The 22,378-nt window shown below is 37.5% G+C and overlaps 1 protein-coding gene and 1 long non-coding RNA gene across 5 annotated transcripts; both read left to right on the forward strand.

Moving 5' to 3' along the window:
- Window positions 1-114: 114 nt before the first annotated feature.
- cfap69 (cilia and flagella associated protein 69) lies at window positions 115-13,576 on the forward strand. 4 transcript variants are annotated; one of them, XM_078175839.1, is made up of 23 exons: window positions 115-431; window positions 2,022-2,081; window positions 2,162-2,227; window positions 2,604-2,713; window positions 2,790-2,866; window positions 3,850-4,020; window positions 5,162-5,314; window positions 5,554-5,728; window positions 6,003-6,126; window positions 6,266-6,314; window positions 6,411-6,532; window positions 6,617-6,848; window positions 7,140-7,295; window positions 7,384-7,499; window positions 7,942-8,060; window positions 8,843-8,924; window positions 9,032-9,224; window positions 9,935-10,072; window positions 10,720-10,796; window positions 11,166-11,363; window positions 11,701-11,787; window positions 11,895-11,978; window positions 12,992-13,576. In XM_078175839.1, the coding sequence occupies exons 1-23, from the start codon at window positions 357-359 to the stop codon at window positions 13,103-13,105; spliced, it is 2,778 nt and encodes a 925-aa protein (XP_078031965.1). In that variant the 5' UTR covers window positions 115-356; the 3' UTR covers window positions 13,106-13,576. The 4 variants fall into 4 exon arrangements, with proteins under 4 accessions (XP_078031965.1, XP_033493274.1, XP_078031962.1 ...); XM_033637383.2 differs by having other exon boundaries at window positions 3,850-3,948; XM_078175836.1 differs by having other exon boundaries at window positions 6,266-6,532.
- A 378-nt stretch (window positions 13,577-13,954) lies between these two features.
- On the forward strand, window positions 13,955-18,754 carry LOC144467394 (uncharacterized). The gene is made up of 3 exons (XR_013493624.1): window positions 13,955-14,200; window positions 15,678-15,766; window positions 17,782-18,754. It is a non-coding gene; the product is annotated as an uncharacterized LOC144467394 (long non-coding RNA).
- Window positions 18,755-22,378: the final 3,624 nt, after the last annotated feature.

Here is a 22,378-nt window from a genome sequence, read left to right on the forward strand (position 1 = left end):
GTTTTGTTATAGGGTTCATTTTGGGCCGTGCTGCTCGCCGTACTACGCGGTAACTATGGCAACAGTAGTAACATTATACGCCGTTACACTCGGTGCGACGTCAAAAGGAGCCGAAACGGAGAGTTTGTGCAGATTTTTCTCGGAGTTTCGTCGCTATAACGTTAAACAACTCGAGCTGTTATTGGCAAACAAACACCGACGTTAGAAAGTAAAGTTGGACCTATTATTTATGTTAATAACAGATTCTGGACTTACGGTTAACCCAACTGGAGCCACAGCTCATGAGGCAAAATTCATAATAACCGACATTTTTTTAAAGTAAGACGTTGAAGCGAGAAGTTTCTCAACATTTGGACATGGATTCAAGAAAAGTTGTGCACAGAAGAAAACCTGACATTCATGCATCGGATAAGAACCAGCGTTCACAGGAGGTAAACAGTCTGTCTTTGTAGGGTTAACATAGCGTATTATACTGCTGAAGTGTCTCCTCTTGTTCTCTGTTAAAATTAATCAGTTTACAGAGGCAGAGGTAGGTGCAGTTTTGAGTAAATATAGCAATATCACAGTTTGAAAATACTCTATTACATTGAAACTCTTTCATTCAAAATCTTACTTAAATAAATGTATCAAGAAAAATGTAACAAAGGTAACTATTTACTATGCAGCCAACATGGGCTCTGTCGTTGTTACACTATATTATAACTATTTATAGAGCACTTTTCTGAACAATGACAAAAGTTTTAAAGTGCTTATTGAAAAAAAGACAGCAGATAAAAACCAAAACAACGATAAAACAACAATAACATGATATTTAAAGAGTAGACTGAAACTTGATACAATGATATCAATAAGGCAATTTGAAAAATTGGTTATAGGTTCCATTGATTTTAGGTGTAACTGTCTGACATTGTATGCTTGAGTTTTTATCATTTTATGCCTTTGCAAATGATATTTCAGAATGCATTAATTTATAATTGTAAATAACATTATAAATTATAATGTCATGAAGTTGTCTTCGTAAATATATATTTTTACATATCTGCATATAGTTTTATTTAATATGCCTGTATTTTATGCCTTTTTAAAGCTACACCAAGGATATTTAGAATGTGTATTTTATTCTTGCTATTTTATTACATATATCTATGTTATCCCCATTACCATTATCACCTTATTTATTTATTTCACTTTGTACTCAGGTCTTACTTGTAAATGAGATCTTGATCCCAATGTGACTTCCTGATTTTATATATATATATACATATATATATATATATATATATATATATATATATATATATATATACATACATACATGTGTATAATACTACTTCTTTTTTTATTTAAAGTAGCAAACAAGAAGGGATGATAAAACCTAGCAACATATTCATTCATTCATTCATCTTCTAACCGCCTTATCCTCTTGAGGGTCAAGGGGGGGGCTGGAGCCTATCCCAGCTGACATTGGGCGAGAGGCAGGGTACACCCTGGACAGGTCGCCAGACTGACACATAGAGACAGATAACCACTCACGCTCACACTTACACCTATGGACAATTTAGAGTTATCAATTAACCTAGTCCCCAATCTGCATGTTTTTGGACTGTGGGAGGAAGCCGGAGTGCCCGGAGAGAACCCACGCTGACACGGGCAAACTCCGCACAGAAGGGCTCCCACACCCGGGATCGAACCGGCAACCCTCTTGCTGTGAGGCGACAGTGCTTACCACCACACCACCGTGCCGCCCCTAGCAACATATTCATAAATGTTTTTCTATAAAATAAATGTTTAAGAGGCATTTTAATGTTGTAGCTTGCCAAATAACTGAAAAAGGACTAGAGGACATGCAACCAAATATTACATGAGATGTTTGCATATTTTAATGCAAAATGCTTTGTCACATCTTCAGAATAGGCACAATACATTTATAAAATGACATTTTTTGTGACAAATTTGATTTTGTCTGTCAGTAAAGAAGACAGACAGTGTCAAGTTCGACCTAAACTGTAATTTCTCGACAGATCAATGTTAAAAGTCTTGACCTCAGTAAGGTGATTCATCTTCTTGAAGATCCTTTGACAGTAAGTTAAACTTTAGTGTCATCGTACATTTTTTAAAAATTTTTGAGATAATTAAACTGTACATTCTGTTTGTACTAAAGGCTAACTTGAAGGAGAGGCATCTTTTTGTGCTGAAGAAACTACTGAAGAGAAGCCAGATTGGCTTTGTATCCTTTTTCTGGATTCAGTCTTTTGACGTACACTTCTCATAGCGCAGGCTTCTCTTTCCAGAAAGTGTCTCTCTTTTCCAAAATAAATTTCTCTCATGTGTCACACACTGCAGCAGATTGTCAAATTTTCCTCATTACTGTCCCTGGTACAGCGATGGAACTAGATTTGCTCTCATGCAACTGGAACACAGAGCCAAACGTCATTCCCAAGGCTCTAATTTGTCTGTATCGCTGTGTCTGTCAGCATTTTCCCTGTTCAAAAATAGCCCCAGTTATTGTGATGACTCTTTCCTGCATCGCTTACCCTCCCTCACTGGGATTTATCTCCACATAGGCCTCACCAAAATATTAGTACTTCTTAAATTATTTCAAGCTTTTGAAGGAGCTGTCAGGCATTGGCAAAATACTCAACATCTGTGCTGAGAAAGTGACTGATCACCCTGAATATGTGCCCATTTTGTGTGAGGCACTTCAAATTTGTAGGTAAGAAACCCAAATATTTCATACATGGAAAAGACTGTTGTACTTTTATTGTGACATCACCTGTTGCTTTTCTCAGGCTTCCCTTCCTGAAGGAGAAAGTATCTGATGAGCAGAACTACACTCAGGATGTCATAGAGTTCCTCTCTAACCTGGGTACACAAATCACTTATTATTTCACAGTTTTACATCAAATTACAATTTACAATTTTCATTAACACTCCATAGGCTTGTGGATGTTTTTTCCCCTTTTAGCAGCCAGTTATTTCCATCCTTTGCTAATGTTATGAAAATAAAGATGAAGACATGAAATTTAAAGGGAAAGGCTGGCATTATTATATTTTTTCTTACTGTCAAACAATCCCACAAAGAAACAAAAGCAATGCATTCGTTTTCTCAATACTAAACGACTTAACTACCCTGTCTGTGGCACTCAGCACCTAAACTCTATAAACAAGTATCTGTGTATGTATGCAGAATCTGTAAGGAACAGGACAAGATTTTGATATCAGAAACATTCTGATTTCTGTTTGTAGTCCAAGTGGTACTGACCGGTCTCATTTGTGCAACAGTCTTTGTGAGGAGGCAGAACACATTGGCCGAAATGCAATCTCAGAACCCATCGGCCATTACCTGCCAACAAGTTAGCTTTACATTAGCTTTTTTTTTAATATATTTAATTGTGTTCATAAGCAGATATCTGTTAATAGAGATTGGCCAAAATAAAGGGTGCACAGAGGAGGAAGTCCTGGCCCAGATATTTGCTGACTACACCGGATCTCCCAGTAATATTGGCTCTAATAATTGGCAAATATTGGCTGTTGCCCCTAAAGGCTTTATCATCGTTAGTTGATGGTTTCTGAGATTACTCAGCATTTTGTGTCATAGGTACATTATCATTGGGGTTTTTTGTTTTGTTTAGTTTTGTTTTTTGGTGCATTCACATGCTTGTGGGACTTGAAATACAGTGACCAAACCTATTTATGCAAGCCATAACAATCCCTTATGTAGTTTTACCTAGGTTTCTTTATTTTTATTACATTGTTATATACTAATTTTGTTCTTTAAAGAAGACATCAATTTCTCAAGACAGGAGTGATGATGACGAGTGATTCTGACAGATGTGTTTCTGTTGGCAGGCTGTCTGATGAGGATGTCAGATGCTGAAGTGAGACAGCACATAGTTCAGTGTGTGAGCTCATTCTACAGCTGTGTGGCTCCTAAACAGCTGCTTGAGGGTATGGCCGGTTTCATCAAGCCAAAGCCTCGGACTTTCCACTCTGACAACCAATTTTCTAGACTTTCACTGAGTGAGGTTTTCTCATGGCTTTTGTGGTGGCATGCTTGTGCCTTTGTTTCTTTTTGTCTGTTTTTCTATTTTTGTCTTTTCTTTGTGTTTGTTTCTCTTTTCTTTCTTTCATTCTTTCTTTCTCTTTCTTTCTTTCTTTGACTAATTAATCCTGCCGAATACAGTTGTCAAGTCATTTCAGTTTTATTTGTACAACACATGTCATACACAGGTAAACTCAATGTGCTTTACAGTAAAACATAGAGAACATTAAACAAATGAGATGAAAAACATATATGTAAATAAGATAACCTTTCAGCAAGCCTTACAATCTACACGATAATACATAATACATAGAATACAGTTAGCACTTACAAATGGACTACAGTACAGACACTAACTACCAAAAGACTGAGAGATAAGCAGTGTTCTGAGACTGCTTTTAAAAGAAGATACAGAAGCAGAAGATCTCAGCTTATCCGGCAGTTTGTTCCAGAGAAAAGCACCACAGGGACCAAATGCAGCTTCACCTGATTTACTTTTAATTCTAAGTACATTCAGGGGACACATGCTTGAACATCTTGGGGATCTGGTTGAGTAGTGAGCAAGTGGGAAATATATTTAGGAGCCATACCATTTAGGATCTTGGAAACAAATAGTAATACTTGAAATTAGTTCTTTACTGTACCAGCAGCCAGTGTTTTGTGTGTGAAATTGTTCAACCTGGATTTCCCCTCTGGGGATCAATAACAGCTCTTCCTCAAACAACATTGTCCATGACTGACACAGTTGTTTGTATATTTTCATTACATTTTTAACTGCACTGCTTCCAGAAATGTCAGGCTCTAAATTTGATGTTCTTTTTAATCTGTTTTTTTTTTCATTTCATTTTTTTCTACTAAAACTGCTATACTACCTTTCCTGTGTCCTAATTTTCTTCTTAACTGAGTTTTCCTTTCTGTTTTATCAATGTATCACTTTTTGTCATTGGTGTTGTTGTTTCCCTGATTTCCGATTTTCAATTAAGAGGCACTTTTAAACAAGAATGTATTTTTTTCTTCTTCTTTCTGTTTTATTATTTTTTATCTTGTCTTCTCTTGAGTTTGTTTCTTGTAGCTCACACCTGTTATTTATTTATTTATTTTATAAATGTGTTTCTGCAGGGCTCCAGCCAACTTCTCCAGGCTACAGGCTACAGCTGCTGGAGCGCAGTGACCTGGCTCAGACGTTGGTCCTCTCCATGGCCGCTCTGGAGAACCAGCCCGCCATCAAGCTGCAGCTGCTGCAGACACTTCAGATCCTCTCCAGCTCTTCTGGTCAGTAACTGATTTTAATCTGGATCCACGGAGGTAGGAGGGGATCTGTCAGACATGTCAGTCCAATGTCCTTCATTAGATAAAGTAGCCAGCTCTCAAGAACATAAATCATCTAATGACCAAATAATCAGACAAACAATCAAAACAGTGATTTTTAAGTGTCCTTGTGTCAATGTCAGCAGGTCAATGGATCGTTTTATCATCGGTCACATTAATTGCATATCATTTTACAAACACAGATATGAACTGTGCATTAATACTGAATGCACGTGGAGCAGAGATGATCTGCCTCCACATGAACGAGCCCGACCCATCCGGTCAGGTCCTGTTCTACTCCTCCGAAATCCTCTGGAACCTACTGGAGAAAGGCAGCAAGGAGGCCACTGCTCAGCTCAGCAGCATCGAGTGTGTCATGTAGGTGTCCCCTGTGGCTTTAACATGTTTTCAAAGGTGCCTGATGAGGACAGCGTGTGCTTGTAGAGTTGACTTCATTGATGACTTTTCATTTCTTTGAGGAAGACAAATCCTTAAATTGATAGAATCCTAAAATTTAAATCTCCTTATAGGAACATATATGAGTCAAGAATTAATAATCTTCCATTCTCTAAAAATTTGAATACTTTTGTGCTCTCATTCTGTACAAATAGATTACGTTTAATTTATTACGTTCTCTTTCTTTGCTCATTAGATCTCTAAAAGAAGCATTTATTCACCAGCTGATTAGCGGTTTCCGACATTCTGACCTCCAACTCAGAAATGATCTGCTCGTGATCACAACTCTCATCACTGAAAATCTCAACTCTCTGATTAATGTGAGTGCAGGATAGGTAACTGTATAATGGAAACACAATGCTGCTGCTCTTTAAGACTCATAACTGCTATATTTAGAAGGTTTGCAAAATGTACCACTTGTTCCACAATGTTTGCTTGACGTGTGTTTCTAATTTTCAGGAGAGTTTATTTGCCAAACAGCTCGTAGCTTTGGTCACCTTTCCAGAGCGTGAGGCCACTCTTTCCTTGTACATCACTGTTTCATTTTTAAATTTGAGTTATTTATCAGTATTCGTGACAACAAAATGCTTCATTTATGTTGCAGTGAAAAGTCAGAACCCCCTGGTCCGCAACCTCAAGCTTACCTACAATAACGAAGATTTTCAAATGAAGAAGCTGCTGTTGAATCTGTTGGTTATAATGTCAAAGGACTCAGCTGCCCTGCAGGTCATTCGCACACTCAGTTCATATTGTTTGAGTAATTGTCACGAAGAGTCTAAATGTGACACCCTCCATGTTTTCTTCTCCTAGCTGTATAAGGAGGAAAGAGTTATGCCTGCTCTTCTGACGCTTGTGAGTCCGCCTGCATCCTCATCTGAGCGGCGCTCAGCTTCACGTCAGTGGTCCCCCGTCCAGCAGGAGGAGCTCCAGCTGCAGGCGCTAGCCACACTCTCCACCATCGCTCCGCTCATGTTGGATGACTATATAACTTGTCAGGGAAACTCCTGTCTGCTGCTTCTGCTGGACTGGTGTGTTGCACAAGGTAAGGATGCTGCGAAACATGGAGAGAGACAAACAAGAGGCTTCGGAGAGCCAGTCCTGTATGAAAGGTCAGAGGTCAAACACCAACATCCATGGGACCTGTCAGAGTGCCTTGAACAAAACACTGAGTCCCTACACACTCACCCTTAGATAATGTGGATCAGCTAAAAACAAAAATGTAACATAGTTAGAATTAATTATTTAACAGGTTTTCAAAAGAAGAAACTATGATAAATTGTTGTGTTGTTACAGTCCTCCAGAAACAACAGGATACTTATCATCTTTCCTCCAGATCCTTTCTTTGGTCAGAGTCACAGTTCAGGGGGAAGAGGCAGTAAGAAGGCTCAGATGCGACATTGTATCAGAGTGCTGAGATCTGTGACGTCTTCAGGTGAAGACTTAGTCAATGAGGACCTTTGTGATCAAGGAGTTATCAACCAGCTCTTGGGTAAATTTAATTAAAACTTGCACAACATCAGCAGAAACATTTTTATTAATAAACATGGTCAGTACAGACATGTGGTTTATTTTCTCAGGGATTTTGATGCAGATGGAAGCAAGTCCTGATGAGGAGGATGAAGTCACCCTGGAGATAAAGTCAGATATTCAACTGATACTTTCAGCGCTGTGTGAGAGTGACATGCATAGAAAAGTAAGACTGAGCTGATGACCCTGATAAAAACACTTTGTTACATCCTGTTCAATTACAGAAGTCACTGTGGACAGCCAAGAAGTTTAACTTAAAGCCTCTATATGACTTTTATGTGATCGTAGCATCTTTCAGATTAGTTTGAAAGATGGACAAGTTTTTGTCCATTAAGAAATAAAACAATACCTGTTAAGATCAGTGCCAAAGAAAGACAGTTTCAAATTCTAAACACAAAACATAGAAACACATTCATAAATGATATGTTTTTGCTTTAGCGTTTCAAGTGAAAACCAGAGTTTTTAAAAATTATTATTACATACTGTTATTCCATTTTCTTGCAGTTTTAAATACTAAATAATATGATGCTTGAATCACAACATTACATTTTCAGTTAAAGTTTTGTACAATATCGCCGTGCTGACAGTCCTGTTGTGTTGTTCCACAGGAGCTGTTTGGATCAGAGGGAGTTGAGATGGCAGTTCACTTCCTGAGGAAAGGCTGCAACAATTTCTACAATGGTCTGGGACACAACAAGCTCATCCTCTCCACAGTGGACTGTGTGCGGTCAGTTCAGCAAAATCTCAGCATCCTTTGACTGATTGATGTATTAATTGGCTGTTACACTGGCCTTGTGTCCTCATGTTTTCAGGAATCAGATTTTAATCTAATCCATAACGAGTCTTGGTCACATTCAGGCATGTAATTATTGTTGAGGACACAGAGATCATGTCTTTGGTGTTTTTTCTTATCTTCATTTTTATTTTTCAAACAGAAGTGCAATTTATTTAAGAGGGGGATGAATGATGTTTTGTTTTGTTTTTTTGTTTTTTTTTTTAACTTGAATTTACAGAAATACTTTATCCACAAAATTATCATTTGTATATCAAAAACCCATCGAGTGTTACCTTGAATTCATGAAGAAAACTGCACGAGTTGAAATACATACCCTGTTTATTTCAATTCATCAAGAATGTTCACCTTTTTGGATTCTTCGTTCACTGTGGAGGCCTGTGAAAAAGCAAACTTTTTCCATAAATTCAATGTAACACGTGGTGAGGAATTGATATATAAATGGTCATTTTGTGGGTGAAGTTTTCCTTTTATCTAGAGAAACTTGTATCATAATTAACTTCACCCTCAATTAACCAAATTAAAGTAAAGAACATATGAAGCTCTTACTCTAATATTACATTAAGAACCTCTTGATCTCTTGACCTCTATCATTTATGTCATCATGACACCTTTTATACCTTTCTACACTTTACACTTTTTCAGCCCAAAAAGAATTTGGTGAACAAACTTACTGACTGATTCCCCACAGCTGATTTAAGTTTGTGTCCCATCAGGTCTTGTATTGTGGGCTGCTACACCACAGAAGATTATTTTTTGGCTAAAGGTGGGGCGTCTCTTGTGTTGGATTTACTCAGGGTAAGTAGCTGATTGACTTCCCCTGTTGTTATTCTATTTGTGTGTTCACATGCACTTAAATGTAAAGCACTGATAATGAATACTTTGAGCATCCCTCTCTCAAACAGTCAAGCCCCAGATGCATACACTGCATTGTCCTTGCCACCCTGCTGGAGTTATGTGAAAACCCGAACACTCTGTCTCACATCCTGAGCTGGAGGGACGCTGGCGGTCAGACGGCTCCCAGACTCCTGCTGCAGCTGTGGAGGGACGAGGAGGAGAAGCTGAAAGTCAGCCGAACCAGACACGGAGGGATCGCAGGTCAGTCTGAAGCTAGACTTTAAACAACAATGATCAATGACAAGACTTTGAGGAAGTACATAAACGTGTTTACATCTATAAAATATGGCAGTCACTTATCCGTCACATCATCACAGTGATTGTCTGAACATGAGACCAACAGGTGTGACTGTGAGTAAATATCAGTCCTTAACTTTCCTCTCATTCCCTAACTTCGTCATTCTGTTTTTAAAAAGAAAAAGTAAAAAGGGAGTCTAAGTTATGGATCAGGTAAGGTGACTGACAATGTGACAAGGTAACAGCCATGGGTCAGGCTGACTGATGAAGGTGGAGGCAGTGACAGGAATTGAGTTTAAACACTATGTGGCAGTTTGCAGAGCAGTGAGGCTGGGATGTTTCAGGTAGGTTTTGGTTTGTCAAACTGATCAGCAGGCATCAGCCATTCGCTGAACGGTTTTAAGGATGTCAGGTGGTTTCTCTTCTTGCAACACTGTAGAAAGTGAAGGACAAAGTGTGTAATACTGTCAGTTAGGGGCCCAACACACACCAACCAAAGGATCTGCTAATAGTAGTAAGACAAAATTAGCACATTTTTTTCTTCACTGTTTTATCCTGTTTGATAAAACCTCAAAGTTTCTAAAAGTTACAGTGACACTGTTTAGTTTTTTCACAATAAAACTGATATTCATATGTCTTTTTCTCTTATATGCTTTTTTACTTTTGACCTTGAGATTCCCAGAGGCTGATCCTCAGCCATTACCAGCAGGAGGACACTCAGCTATCATTTCCTGCAACAACACCGAGTGCAGCAGTGCTGGAGCTTTCAGAAAACCTGCGGTCAAAGATTTACCTCATCTTCTGCAAACTTGGTAAAGCAGATTTTAAGAGTAAATACACCAGTAAATACAGTGTCACGTATTCAAACAATACATCTGTTAATATGTAGATAATGCTGTTTTTATTATATAGTCTTGGATGTGTGGTAGATGTACAAAGCTTTTGCTGTTATACCATTTACAGCCTAATTTTGGCTAAAATGTCTTGAGCAATCTTTTCATACTCTGTGGATGTGGTTTTGACATGCAGGTCAATATATGATTCATTATCTATTAAGTTATGAAGTACTATAGTGCAAAATACAATAATGATATAAACAGGAAAGTATGACAGTCGAGGCTAGTCAAAATTAGCATTAGGCTATAGTACATTTTCAAAAAGCGATATATGCTGAACTTTTTAAAATTTATTTTATGTAAGTTATTTTTTACCAGGTAAGTCCTGCTGAGCTCAGCAGTCTCTTCATCAAGGGAGACCTGGCCAAGAGAGCAGCAAAAAAACGTTAGAGACCAATCACAATAACCCCAATAAACACAGAGAAGATATACAGTAGCATGTTGAAATATTAAAACCAATGGATTCATTCACACTTGCACTTATGAAAGCTTTACTCAGGAAGAGAAAAATAATTCTCTTGCAAAACTATGCTGTAAAAAATAACTATATGTCACTTTGGCAGGATTTCAAGGCCTTCCTGGATTGTCAGGAAAAGATTATGTGACCTTGAGCATCATCAGGAGATATCTGGACTTCAAGGTAGAACCACAGTCTATTAAGCAAAGAAAATGCCTGTGCTAGATATGAAATCTGTTGTACTAGTACCAGTTTCCATCAGGATTTTTACACCATCAGAATAATTTGATAGATAAGATACTGTAATCACATTTAACTTCTCTAACTATGAGCTTTAAGTTTTGACAGCAGAGCTAAAAAAGTAGTGTATGTGTTACTTTAAGAAGTAAAATGAGTCAAATAGAGATAGTGTCAGTGGCACAGAGCCAAATATGTAACAAAATGTTCTTTGTTGTTTATTTAAATTATAAAATTATCAACATATCCCCTCCAAACATGTTAAAGGGTAATTTTAATACAAAACACAATACGCATTGAAGTTTCTGTCTGTAGGTCAGTGAGGTTTGGGAAGAGATCAGCAGGGAGCTGAGTCTGGAAGGTGTGAGGCCGATCACCCCTGATGAGGAGGCCCTGAGTACGATCCATAAGGTCTCAGAGGATATGGCAAGCAGGGTTGTAGCAGAACAAAACAGCATTCTGGAGCAGCTGGAGAAGGATGACATCGACAAGGAGGATCTCATGTACACAGAGGTGCAGAGGGTTTAATTCAGTGATCACAAAGACTAAACAACCCAAACAAAGTGTGTGAAAGTCAGCTGAAGATGTGTTTGGCTGTGGGCAATATGCTGTGTTTTCAGGAATCCTTTTTGTTTTCATGAACTACAGCACAAACTTGATTGGAAAAAATCTTGCACATTAGGGTATTTTTGCATAAGCTTCTAAGCATTTTTGTTGCTTTCTAGTAAATTTACATTGCTAGATATTGTCACTGAGAGTAATTTGTCTCTGGGACTCCATATAGACACAGCAGACATCTTGTTTTCATAATTTGCTCTCTGACTTAGGCTTATTTGCCTTTGTGTTGCAGATAAAGTCTCGCTGGAAGCAGCAGGAGCTCACAGCCAAGTCATGGGACAGTTACATTTCCAGGACTTCAAATCATGAGATCCTGAAGGTTTATGTTAAGCATTTGCAGTTACAACCTCAAGTCATTACTGCTGTTCCAAAGAATCACTTTAAAGAAGAATGAATTTATGTTTGTCTGCCTCTTTTTTTGCATAGGAAGTGAAAGCACAGAGGGAGAAATACACTGAATCATCCAGACCCAAACCAAAGCATGAAGATGCTGCAGTTCTTCCTAAAAAGGTCTCTCTCTGACACTCAACATTGATATGTTAAGACACTGTTGGTCATTTTGGCTATAGGAGATAAAACCAGCAGTATATTGAGCAAGTTAGTTCGATCTCTTTTTTCCTGCCAAGAAGTAATCAGACTTTTACTGACCTCTACTGGCAGAAAGGAGGAATTGCAAAAATATCTTAGGCAGTACATCCACTTCATCAAAATGAGTTGCAGTGTAATTTGGGGAACTTTGTTGTGTCTGGTTCACAAAAGAGCCAGAAATCTCAACACTTGGGGGAAGTAATCATTGAAGAAGTAATCATCATTGGGGAAGTAAGTATTGGTAATATGTTAATTTTGTGTGCTGAGGCTGTGAAAAATGTACTTTTCCAACTTAAAAGGACAGTTCACCCCAAAATCAAAAAATACATAGCCTATTTTTTCCTCCTACCTGTAGTGCTACTTTCACTCTAAATTGTTTTGGTGTGAGTTTCCAAGTCTTGGTGATATCAGCCATAGACATGTCTGCCTTAATGGGACGAGATGGCACTCGGCTTGTGGTGCACAAAGCTGTGGGTGTAGTTTGATAGAAAGAAAATATTTCCTACATGAAACTGCTCACAACAAGGTCTGTGGACTATCTTGAGTAACCAGGTCATGATTTCTAAAAAGAGACATTACTTTTAGGCTTTCAAATGTATTTTTTTGGCACTTTGAGCACCACATGCTGAGTGCCATCTAGTTCCATGATATTGGAGAGAAGGCAGACATCTGTACGGCTGATATCTCCAACACACTGCAACTCACACCAAAACAGTCTAGACTGATAAATAGCACCACAGCTAAGAGGAAAAATATGTATTTTTGATTTGGGGGTGAACTGTTCCTTTAAATCCTCTTAAAGCTGGAAGTGACATTATTTCTAATGTATCTACAAGGTCTTAACTCACCAGCTGGTGATGCAGAGCTGTGCAGAACAACAAGGAGACATACTCACTGATGAATTACACATGCTGGTGTTTTACTTTGTGTTTCAGCATTTCATCGGGCAGGTGATGTCTGTAGAGAGAACAGGTGCTTCAGGCCCTGCAGGAGTGAAACTAAGGCTGGCCAGAGCTCCCATCAAGGCTGTAGGTCAGGAGGAAGTGTGAACCACAACACAGGACTCAAACTACTTCAGCACTGTATCGTTTAAAGACTGATGTTAAATACCAGTCTTTCATTGTTTTTGTACCTTTATTTAATCTTATAGACTTTGATGTACACTCAAAACAAAATAAACATTGCAGCACAGTAAGTAGTAATCACGAATCCTGTATTTCTAATAGCTTCTAATTCATTCCCAGAGTCTGTAGATACTGACGTGTTTTCATTTGACTTTGGCAGCAAAGGCAGACATGAGGTCACTTGATGTGCACAATCAGCACCTTGTAGTCTAGTCCATCTCCAATCCTGCTTACAAACACACAAAGACACACACACACACACACACACACACACAGGGTACATTGAACTGACAGGCCTTTGTGGCCTAACGTCTTATTTCAGTATGTCTGAGTCACAGTGCAGCGGTTAAAACTCAAAAAAATATTGACTAAATAAAACATTACAAAGTTAAAGAATTTGATTTGTCAACTGTCTTTTTCCACAACATTCAGATCATTCTATGCATTAATTCTTCAACATGCTTTGTTTATATAACAAGTGGAGCAACATGAACAGTGACAACAATCAATGTGGCATCATGGAAACTAAGACCTTATGTAATCTCAAAATAGCAACCACTACATCACTTTAACATAAAAAGTAATTATGTCCAGTAAAGGTTAAAGCTCATGTCAAAAGTTACTTTGTGTTTGTGCCACCCAGAAGGTCCATTTAGGGCAGTTTATGAAAAGGGTTTTTTCTATGGTGTTTTTTAGTTACATAAGTCACTGCAGTGCATTAACACACATATTCCCTCAAGCATGCAACATGCTGCACAGAGCCTCTTCTTCTCTCACTGCTCTCACCCATTTCACTGGCTGGATGACCAAATCATCTCTGACAGGTTGAAGCTTTTCATGCAGCTTTGTGAGTGTGTGTTGAGCCCCATCAGACTGGCACGGTCACACTGTACAAAAGAGCGGGGACACACAGGAGCCTCTTCAGTACGACAGGCTGCTGCTGTTTGTTCAGGCTGCTGAGGGGCTTCACATGCGGTCTGTCTGTCTGTGGACGCTGAGCTGCTGCAGCTGTCGTTAAAGGTGAGGGTGAGCATTGATGGATGCTTGTCAACTCCCTGGGGACCCATTACCGTCAAACTTCGAGACAGACTTTGTTTTACTGGTGGCGTTTCAGAAGCTCTTTGGTTTTTTGGTACGACTTCAAAGTATTTTCTATTTAACTCAGTTTTATATTTACATTCTTAAGACATCTAAATACATACAAATAACATATTTTTTTTAGATTTTTAAGCACTTAAAAATTTCAGGTTTCAACAGTGAGAATGGGATAGCTTTTGCTTGAGTGGAGCTGTAATGACTTTGTTGTGTTTAAGAATTGTGTGACAAATAACTCATTTGGCCTCTGTCTGTACTTACAGGTGATAAACATTAACATGACTAAACACTAAGGGATAAAAATTGTATTTCATGGTATTTTTCTGGTGACAGTAGATTCTACATGCAACCTCAATGTGTGGAAAGGCTGTTTGATTACTCCAGAAGTTATAAAAAGAATATCTCTTATGAAAGAGATGACTTGTGATGAAAAGCAAGTTAAAATATAACATTTCTTGAATAACAATTGCATTTATCGCCTGAGCGAAAAGGTTAAATTTGGAAAAACTTTTTTTTTCCAGAGACAAAGTTCTCTGTGATGTAGCTCAATTAACTCCAGATTATTTGCAGATAAAATAGACAGTGAAATGTCCAAAAATATACATGTTTTTTTAAGACCAGTGGTTTCATGGGTCAGGTAAAGGGTGTCTGCAGGTTCTTAAGTGTTAAAATGTCTTAAATTTAATTATATGAATATTATGCCTTAAAAGTCATTGAAAAATTGTGGCAAAAAATAATACAATCTCATTTATCCATCTTTGTATTTCTTTTTGTCAAAATAAGTCAATCTCTTCTGCATGAAAGTCCACATTTCTGATTCAAGCTATCACTAACTTAATCATGTCTTTTACTTTATACTTACGTGTTGGAAAAATGTAGATTCATTTAACTCACTCTAATAATCATATTCCTACATAAAACCTGCCTCCTCTATTTACACAGTCTATGCTCTGTGCTGGACTACACACTTACCTTCATATTCATTATCTGTGATTAAATATTATCTTGAAAAGGACTTAAAAGGCATTAAATTTAAGTGTCTGATTCCTGTAGACACCCTAGTTGAGTTACTCCCACAGGGTCTTGAGATGAATCTCAGGGGTCACAAGATCATAAATGGGAAAGAAAAATTACCATATTTTTTTTTTATCAGATTTTACTTCAGCAAAATACAGGATAGTTTTAATCTTCAGATATATAAAAAGTATCAATATAGAATAATCTGAGAGTAGAAATTCACTCTTTGGTTGAAGCGCTCACAGCTGTGACAGCAGGTTACATGTAGAAACAGCTTTGTTCTAAGGGGTCAGAAAACCAAAATGTTTGGGAAAAACTGATATGAAGAACTAATTGTTAGACATAATAACTATTGAAGGATTGAAGACAGTTTCTTCCCCTGCAGGAGGTTGTTGTTTGGTCTGAGGAGCTTCAGCAGCAGAAATGATCATCAGACTGGGGCGACTGACACCGGGATACTTCCATCTCCTCCAGGTGGGAGCACAGAAATATTATTTCTGTCTTTATATTTTATTTGACTGGTCTCCACAACTGGAAAATTATTTACACAGAGAAATATGTCATATTATAAGTCATTCTAATCTAGAGAGCACAAATAAATCAATCCACTCAGTGAAAGTATTTTGTGTTAATACTTGATGTATTCATACATTTTTTTATAGAAATGTTTCATATTGAGGTTGGATAAATACATTAATATTTTACAGTGAGCTGGTGCAGCTCATCTCAGGAGGTTACGTTATATAATCTGTTCAGATTCAGCCTTGTGTGGAGGAAATACACCATTTGGGGAGCATAGGTCTTTAAAGGCTTTAAAAGCTTTACAAGCTTGTTGAAAGATCATGAAAGGCACATAAACATCATAACAATTTTCGGCAATTTAAAGCCACTAAGTGTAGAATTTTAACATTTTTCACTTTGGTGCCAATTACGGCATGAATCAGACTGACTCTACAGCAACTCTACCAGCTCTGTGAGGCTGCACTTAATGCACAGCAGTGCTTTGAGCTAAATACTAACACCACCATGCTACAGCCCAGTCACATGTTTTTACAGAGACATCGATGGTTTCTACAGACGTCATTATGCCATCAAAACGATAGGCTATCTTTAAAACCCAAACGAGCTTTTCCTTACCACAGAACCAAGTGTTTTTTTGTGCCTAAACCCCACCATACTTTTACCACAGCACTGTTGATATTTAGAGTTTCAACATGTCCACTACATAATAACGTATGAATGTAATGTACGTGTGGTTTGCAGAAATGTACAATGGCAACATTTAGAAAGAAAAAAGAAAGCACTCCTTTATTAGTCCCTCAAGAGGAAATTCAATTTTCAATTTTTTTTTTAATTTGTGTGATTTTATTCACGAGATGAGGTTGCAGCCATGCTTACAACCTCGCTATGACAATGCTAACATACTGATGTTTAGCAGGTATAATGTTTTATCATGTTCACTATTTTTGTTTTTTATGCTAGCATGCTAACGTTTGCTAATAAGAACTAAACACAAAGAACAGCCAAGGCTGATAGGAATGTCATTAGTTTTGCAGGTATTTTGTCATGAAGTATTGGGAAAATTCCATTTTTGACCTGATGATGTCACCAGATGGAAAGTCACCAAAGTTATTACAATGAATCCTGAAGGGAAAAATGTGTATCTTCCTGAGACCTGGAGTTTTGTATGCATTTTTATTTTCTCCTAGCTATTTGGGATCAGTAGAATCTGATAACTATAGAAAACTAAATATTGTCATTAATAATTAAGTTCCAATGTCCTCAAATGAGTACTTCCTAATTAAAACTTAAACTTTGTGGCCATATCAAACTACAAACATTATTATCATTAATCATAAATAAACAAGTTTCAAGCATAAAATGTGATCAGGCTTTGGAATGTCCACTTTTGAGTTGGGATCGACTGCAGATTGACTTGGCAGAGACGGCTGTCATCTTGTTTTTACATGGACTAGTGTACTGTGCTCCTACTACCACTAGAGGACAAAAAAATGTCCACAAACAAGGACAACAGGTTTAGTATTAAGTTAAGTATTATACTTATACTTCATTCTAAGTAGAATTCTAAGTAGAATGAAGTGTAACGGTCAGGTAAACCCATCATGTGATGCCCTCATATGAGGACACAGGGTTTCAGGATGATGTCTGTTCAAATTTCATGGTAATCCATTCATTAGGTGGGATATTTAAGTCTGGACCAAAGTGGTGCGCACACCCTCAGAAACCCTCCATCCCAAGATCCAAACCACTGAACACCAAATTGGACCTGAATCATCACATAGGCTATTTCAAAAAACAAAATACTTCAAAATCTGCCGTAATCATATTAAATTACACACATTGTGGCTTTAATGTGGCGTCAGCTTCAACTGTTCTCTGATCAGACTGGTGTGTGTGTAACTACTGAGTGTCTGTCTGCCTGTCTGTCTGTCTGTCTGTGTTCGTCTTTCTGCCCGTCCTGTCTGCAGAGGCAGGTCTCAGGCGAGGTCCGCATGCAGCCACAGAACAGTCTCATCGATCCCATCGCCATGACGATGGCCACACTGGGGATGGGAGTGTCACTGTACAGCACCAGGCAGATGGCAGAGAGGGTCCATCTGAAGCACAACACAGCCTGAGATCAGTGATAAATACTCAGCCGCAGACCTGCAGCTCTGTGGGCGGTTTATGTGACAGATTGTTTGTATGTCGCAGAAGGTTTGTGATGGAGGACGTGGAGAGAGTTAATGTGTTTGTGGTGTTGCTTGATGGAAAATTTAAGTGTCCCAACAGGAAAATGTGAGTCACTGTTCAGTCCCAGTAGGAAGATGTGTCATATGGTCAAGCAATTTACATTTTTTTTTGCAATCTCAACATTTATAAGCAAATATAAATGGGCCTGTAGTTTAACCACTCTGCATATTTTCTGCAGGTTGCCTTTAATTTCATCAGTGATTGAATGTTAATGTAATAAATGCGCATATTGTTTGTCGACAAAGATTTCAGCATGATAGTTTGACCTGCAGCAGTTATCATTTCCTGCATTTTATACTGTAGAAAAGCACAAAAAAAAAAAACAGAAAATCTAATAAAATAATTATGTAAGGAATTCTCTCAGCATATGGCTTGTTATATTTCTTGGTATTAGTCACAAACACGCACTTTTCCTTCAAAATAAATAACATTTGTTGTACTTTAACATGTGAATGTTATGAATACAAATTAAATCCTCAAGCAGCATCACCCTTTTTAAGTTATTATTTATGAAGCAGACTTTAATCATCAGCTTTAGAGAAAGCTGTTTTCATCCAAGCATCTTCATTTTGCTTAATTAAAATTTCATGTTTGTACCAGAATTTAATAAAGGAAATGTGTGTAAATGTAAAGTGCCACCGAAAGACATTCAAATAATTTACTTTGTTTAATATAAAATTTGGTAAATTGATATAATTCTCAAATAAAAATGCTCATAGTCACATCTCTGTGTAGATCTCTATATACTGTTGTTTTCAAGTTTTTTTCTTTTTCTTTTTTGTGATGTTGAATTAGCTTTCAAGCTCTCAGGCTTCATCCATGTGGAAAGTTTCTGAAGGACTGGTAAATCTGAATGAATTACAGTCTTCTTTGGTGCTCATGGTACTGAGAATTCTTTTTCACACATAAAAAGCACAAAGATGTTGAAATAGGCATATTCTACCATCATAACATGGCTCTCAGAATTCACCAGATTGATGCCTTTATATCAAATATATACAACATTTTTTAATTATATATATATATATATATATATATATATACACACACATATATATATATATATATCTTATTGTTCAGACTTAGATATTTGGCCCTACTTGTATGTGCCCCTGTATCAAAAGGACTGGCCCTAGCTAAGAAGAACACATCATTTATTGATGCCTGAGGGGAAATTCCGTTTTTTATGAAGTGCTGTTTCTTGGAATACTGTGATATAACAAATAGCCTAAAATAGCCTAACAAATAGCCTAACTAACTATGGAAAAAAAAAAAAAAAAAAAAAAAGTTAAATAATTTGGGCCAATGTTGGTGCCTACTTTCCTCTGTGTCACATTAATTAATAGTTTTTAAGTCTTGTTTCTTATTTTTCAGTTTTTCTAAACAGCCTTTAGATTTATCGGCCTCCATCAGGCAGACAGCAGCCAGAGGAGGAGATGTGACACTGTGGGAACTGTCACTGATGTTGGTTTTACTAATTCCTCTCCGCTGGGGGCTGACAGACAGGAAGAGGACATGTGAACTGTGAATCATTTGTTTATTCTAAACGTTTTTTCTGGCTGTTTTCAAATACTTTATTCAGCTTTATCTGAGAAACTTAAAGTATACTGGTATCATGTCGGGTCATCAGAATAACAGTATCGTTCTATAGTGTTTCCAAAACAAACAAAAAAAGGAACTAAAACTCAAAAAATGTAGTAAATAAGAGGTGAAGATTTCCAGTGAGAAACTGATAACGGTCTCTGGATCCTGGATTCATATAATCCAAACACCATTACCTTATTTGGGAAAGGTTTGAGAGTCTGTCTCCATAAATAAAAAATCTAATGATCCACGACTGAGGAGCTGATTGACTCCTTATTCTGGCAGCAAATGGATCCTCCCAGGCCCCCGGCTCTGCTTGTTATGAATGATCAAACTTTATTTTCCCTGTGAGAAACCTTCAGCACTGCAATATACTGTGTAAAATGTAGCCTTAAAAGAAGAATAGAAAGACAATATAGTTATTTTACTTTCTTTTCTGTATCTCTTCCTATATACAGTATTGGAGAAGTGATTGCTTTTTGGGTTGAGATGAATGATTTCAAACTGTAGGTGGACTCATTCCCACCAGAGATGAGCCAAATCAGGGTGGTGTCGTCTGCAGACTTCAGGAGCTCAACAGATTTGTGAATCAATATCAATAAAAAAACTGAAGCAAAGAAATATGTATCATATAGTACCACTGGTGAAAGTACAAGTAGAAATACCACACTGTACAAATACCTCATTACAAGTAAAACCCCTGAATTTAACACATTACATTCGTATTAACGACAAAACTGTAACCATACTCCTTTTAAAGACATAAATATTATATGTATATTTATATATGGGTTGTATTTCAATGTTCAAACTGGCTGGAATTACAAACACAATTTGGGGTAGTCTAAAACTTTTTTTGTAAAATCTGAATCTCAAAAGAAATGTATTTGGCTGAAAAATTAAGAGTAAAAGGTTCAATTCTTCCCTCTGAAATGTGATAAAGGGGAAATATAAGTTGTATAAAATAGAAATACTTACTACAGTTTCGTTTAGTTCAATGGAATGTTGATGGATGGACATCACATAACTGTGAACTGAAAAGTACTGCTTCACTCACTTGAGCCAGGTTTCATTTGTTTGAATTAGACCCATCTATCCTGCTGTCTACCCGAAATGGATGGATTTGTGTGGTTTGGTCAACTGCACTGCTCACAGGAGAACCGTGAAAGCCTCAGCTGGTGTCGGTATCTTTGTTAAGAACACTTGATCAGGTTGATGTTGACATAGTAGGTAAATCGATTGATGGAATCCTTTGTTTACATTTGAACATAGGGTGTCACAATATTTTTTTATCATAAAGATGATATTTCACCAAGAGTAATATTGGATACAGGTGTGAATTATCATGGGGGAGTTTTCATTGAATTTTTAAAGGACTCAAAATATTGTGCGTTTAATGGGGGGTCAGATCCAGAGAATGATAACTTTACTTCTGTTTCTGTTGGAGGAAAGGCTGTAGTAGACTACACTGTGGCACCGCATGTTGACCTGAAATGTTTCTTAAATGTAAGGAGCAACATAAGAAAAGGGATCTGAAAGATGAATTTAAAATGTGTCACTTTAATTTTGATGGAAGGCTTATGTATTTCAAAAGATGCTTCAAAGGAGGACAAGCACTGCAGTTAGGACAATTACAAAGTAGGAACTCACAGCAATTTTGAAAGGAAATAAATAAACTTGGTCCTCGAAAGAGCAAGATAATTAGGCTACCACTGGAAATCTTAACGGAGGACGGTGGATCCTCTTTTGAAATGGTTTTGATACTTATACCTCGTAAGAGATCTTCAATTAAAGTATCCAATTGCCTGTCTGAAATAATTAATAATCATTAATAATAATTATTAATTACGTTAAATAATGTGACTTAATTTATATGAAATCACCTCGTGGGGCACCATTCCCAAGAAGGGAAATATTATAGCCAGTAAATGGTATCAGTCTCAAAAAGTTGACTAAACTATCAATTTGGAATTTTGATTAATAATTAAATTAATAACAATAACCAAATTTAATAGTAAAGCCTGAAGGATTTCGGAGTTCTTGACATAGCAGAGGTTGACTATTCACTCACTCTTGTGCAACATTAAACAGACAGCGGGTATGATCGCATAAAAAGTTATTTATTCATAAAGGCAGCAAAACAATACACAAATTCTAACTAACTAACTAACTATATACAAGTGTGTGTGTGTGTGTGTGTGTGTGTGTGTGTGTGTGCGCGCGCGGGGGGGGGGGGGGGGGGGGGTGTAGTAATCAAAGGGCCGTTTGGCCTACAAACAAAATGGCTGACAACAGAGAACTACATGATGGCCAAATCAAATCTGGTTTCAGAGCATTTTAACAATGAACCATTGGATGCAGTCTGTGCATCACAATTGTCACTGAGTAGAGAGTTTATTTCTTTGCTGCACTCACTGAGACTCAACCTGCTGATGAGTTCAGGACAGCCAGGGTTTGGGATCTGTGTAATGGAAGAGATAAACTGTTCTAAACAGGGGTTCTCCATTGTTAGGTTCTAGAAAGGAAGGTGAGACTAAAACAGGTTGTCTTTGTACAAAAATCAAATGTGTGGTTGGCTATGGTGTTGCTTGGCAGATACCTTTAAGTGTAACTTGTGAGTACACAAGCCAAACAAAAGAATGTGCAGGCCTTCACTGTGGGGGAGGAGGAGGGGTAGCTAAAACACAAGCAGGCATGAAAGATTAGGGCAGGAATTTAGGACAGTAAATTTGCTTGCAAGGATTACAA

This window comes from Epinephelus lanceolatus, chromosome 16 (genome assembly GCF_041903045.1).
Source record: "Epinephelus lanceolatus isolate andai-2023 chromosome 16, ASM4190304v1, whole genome shotgun sequence".
NCBI lineage: Eukaryota > Metazoa > Chordata > Actinopteri > Perciformes > Serranidae > Epinephelus > Epinephelus lanceolatus.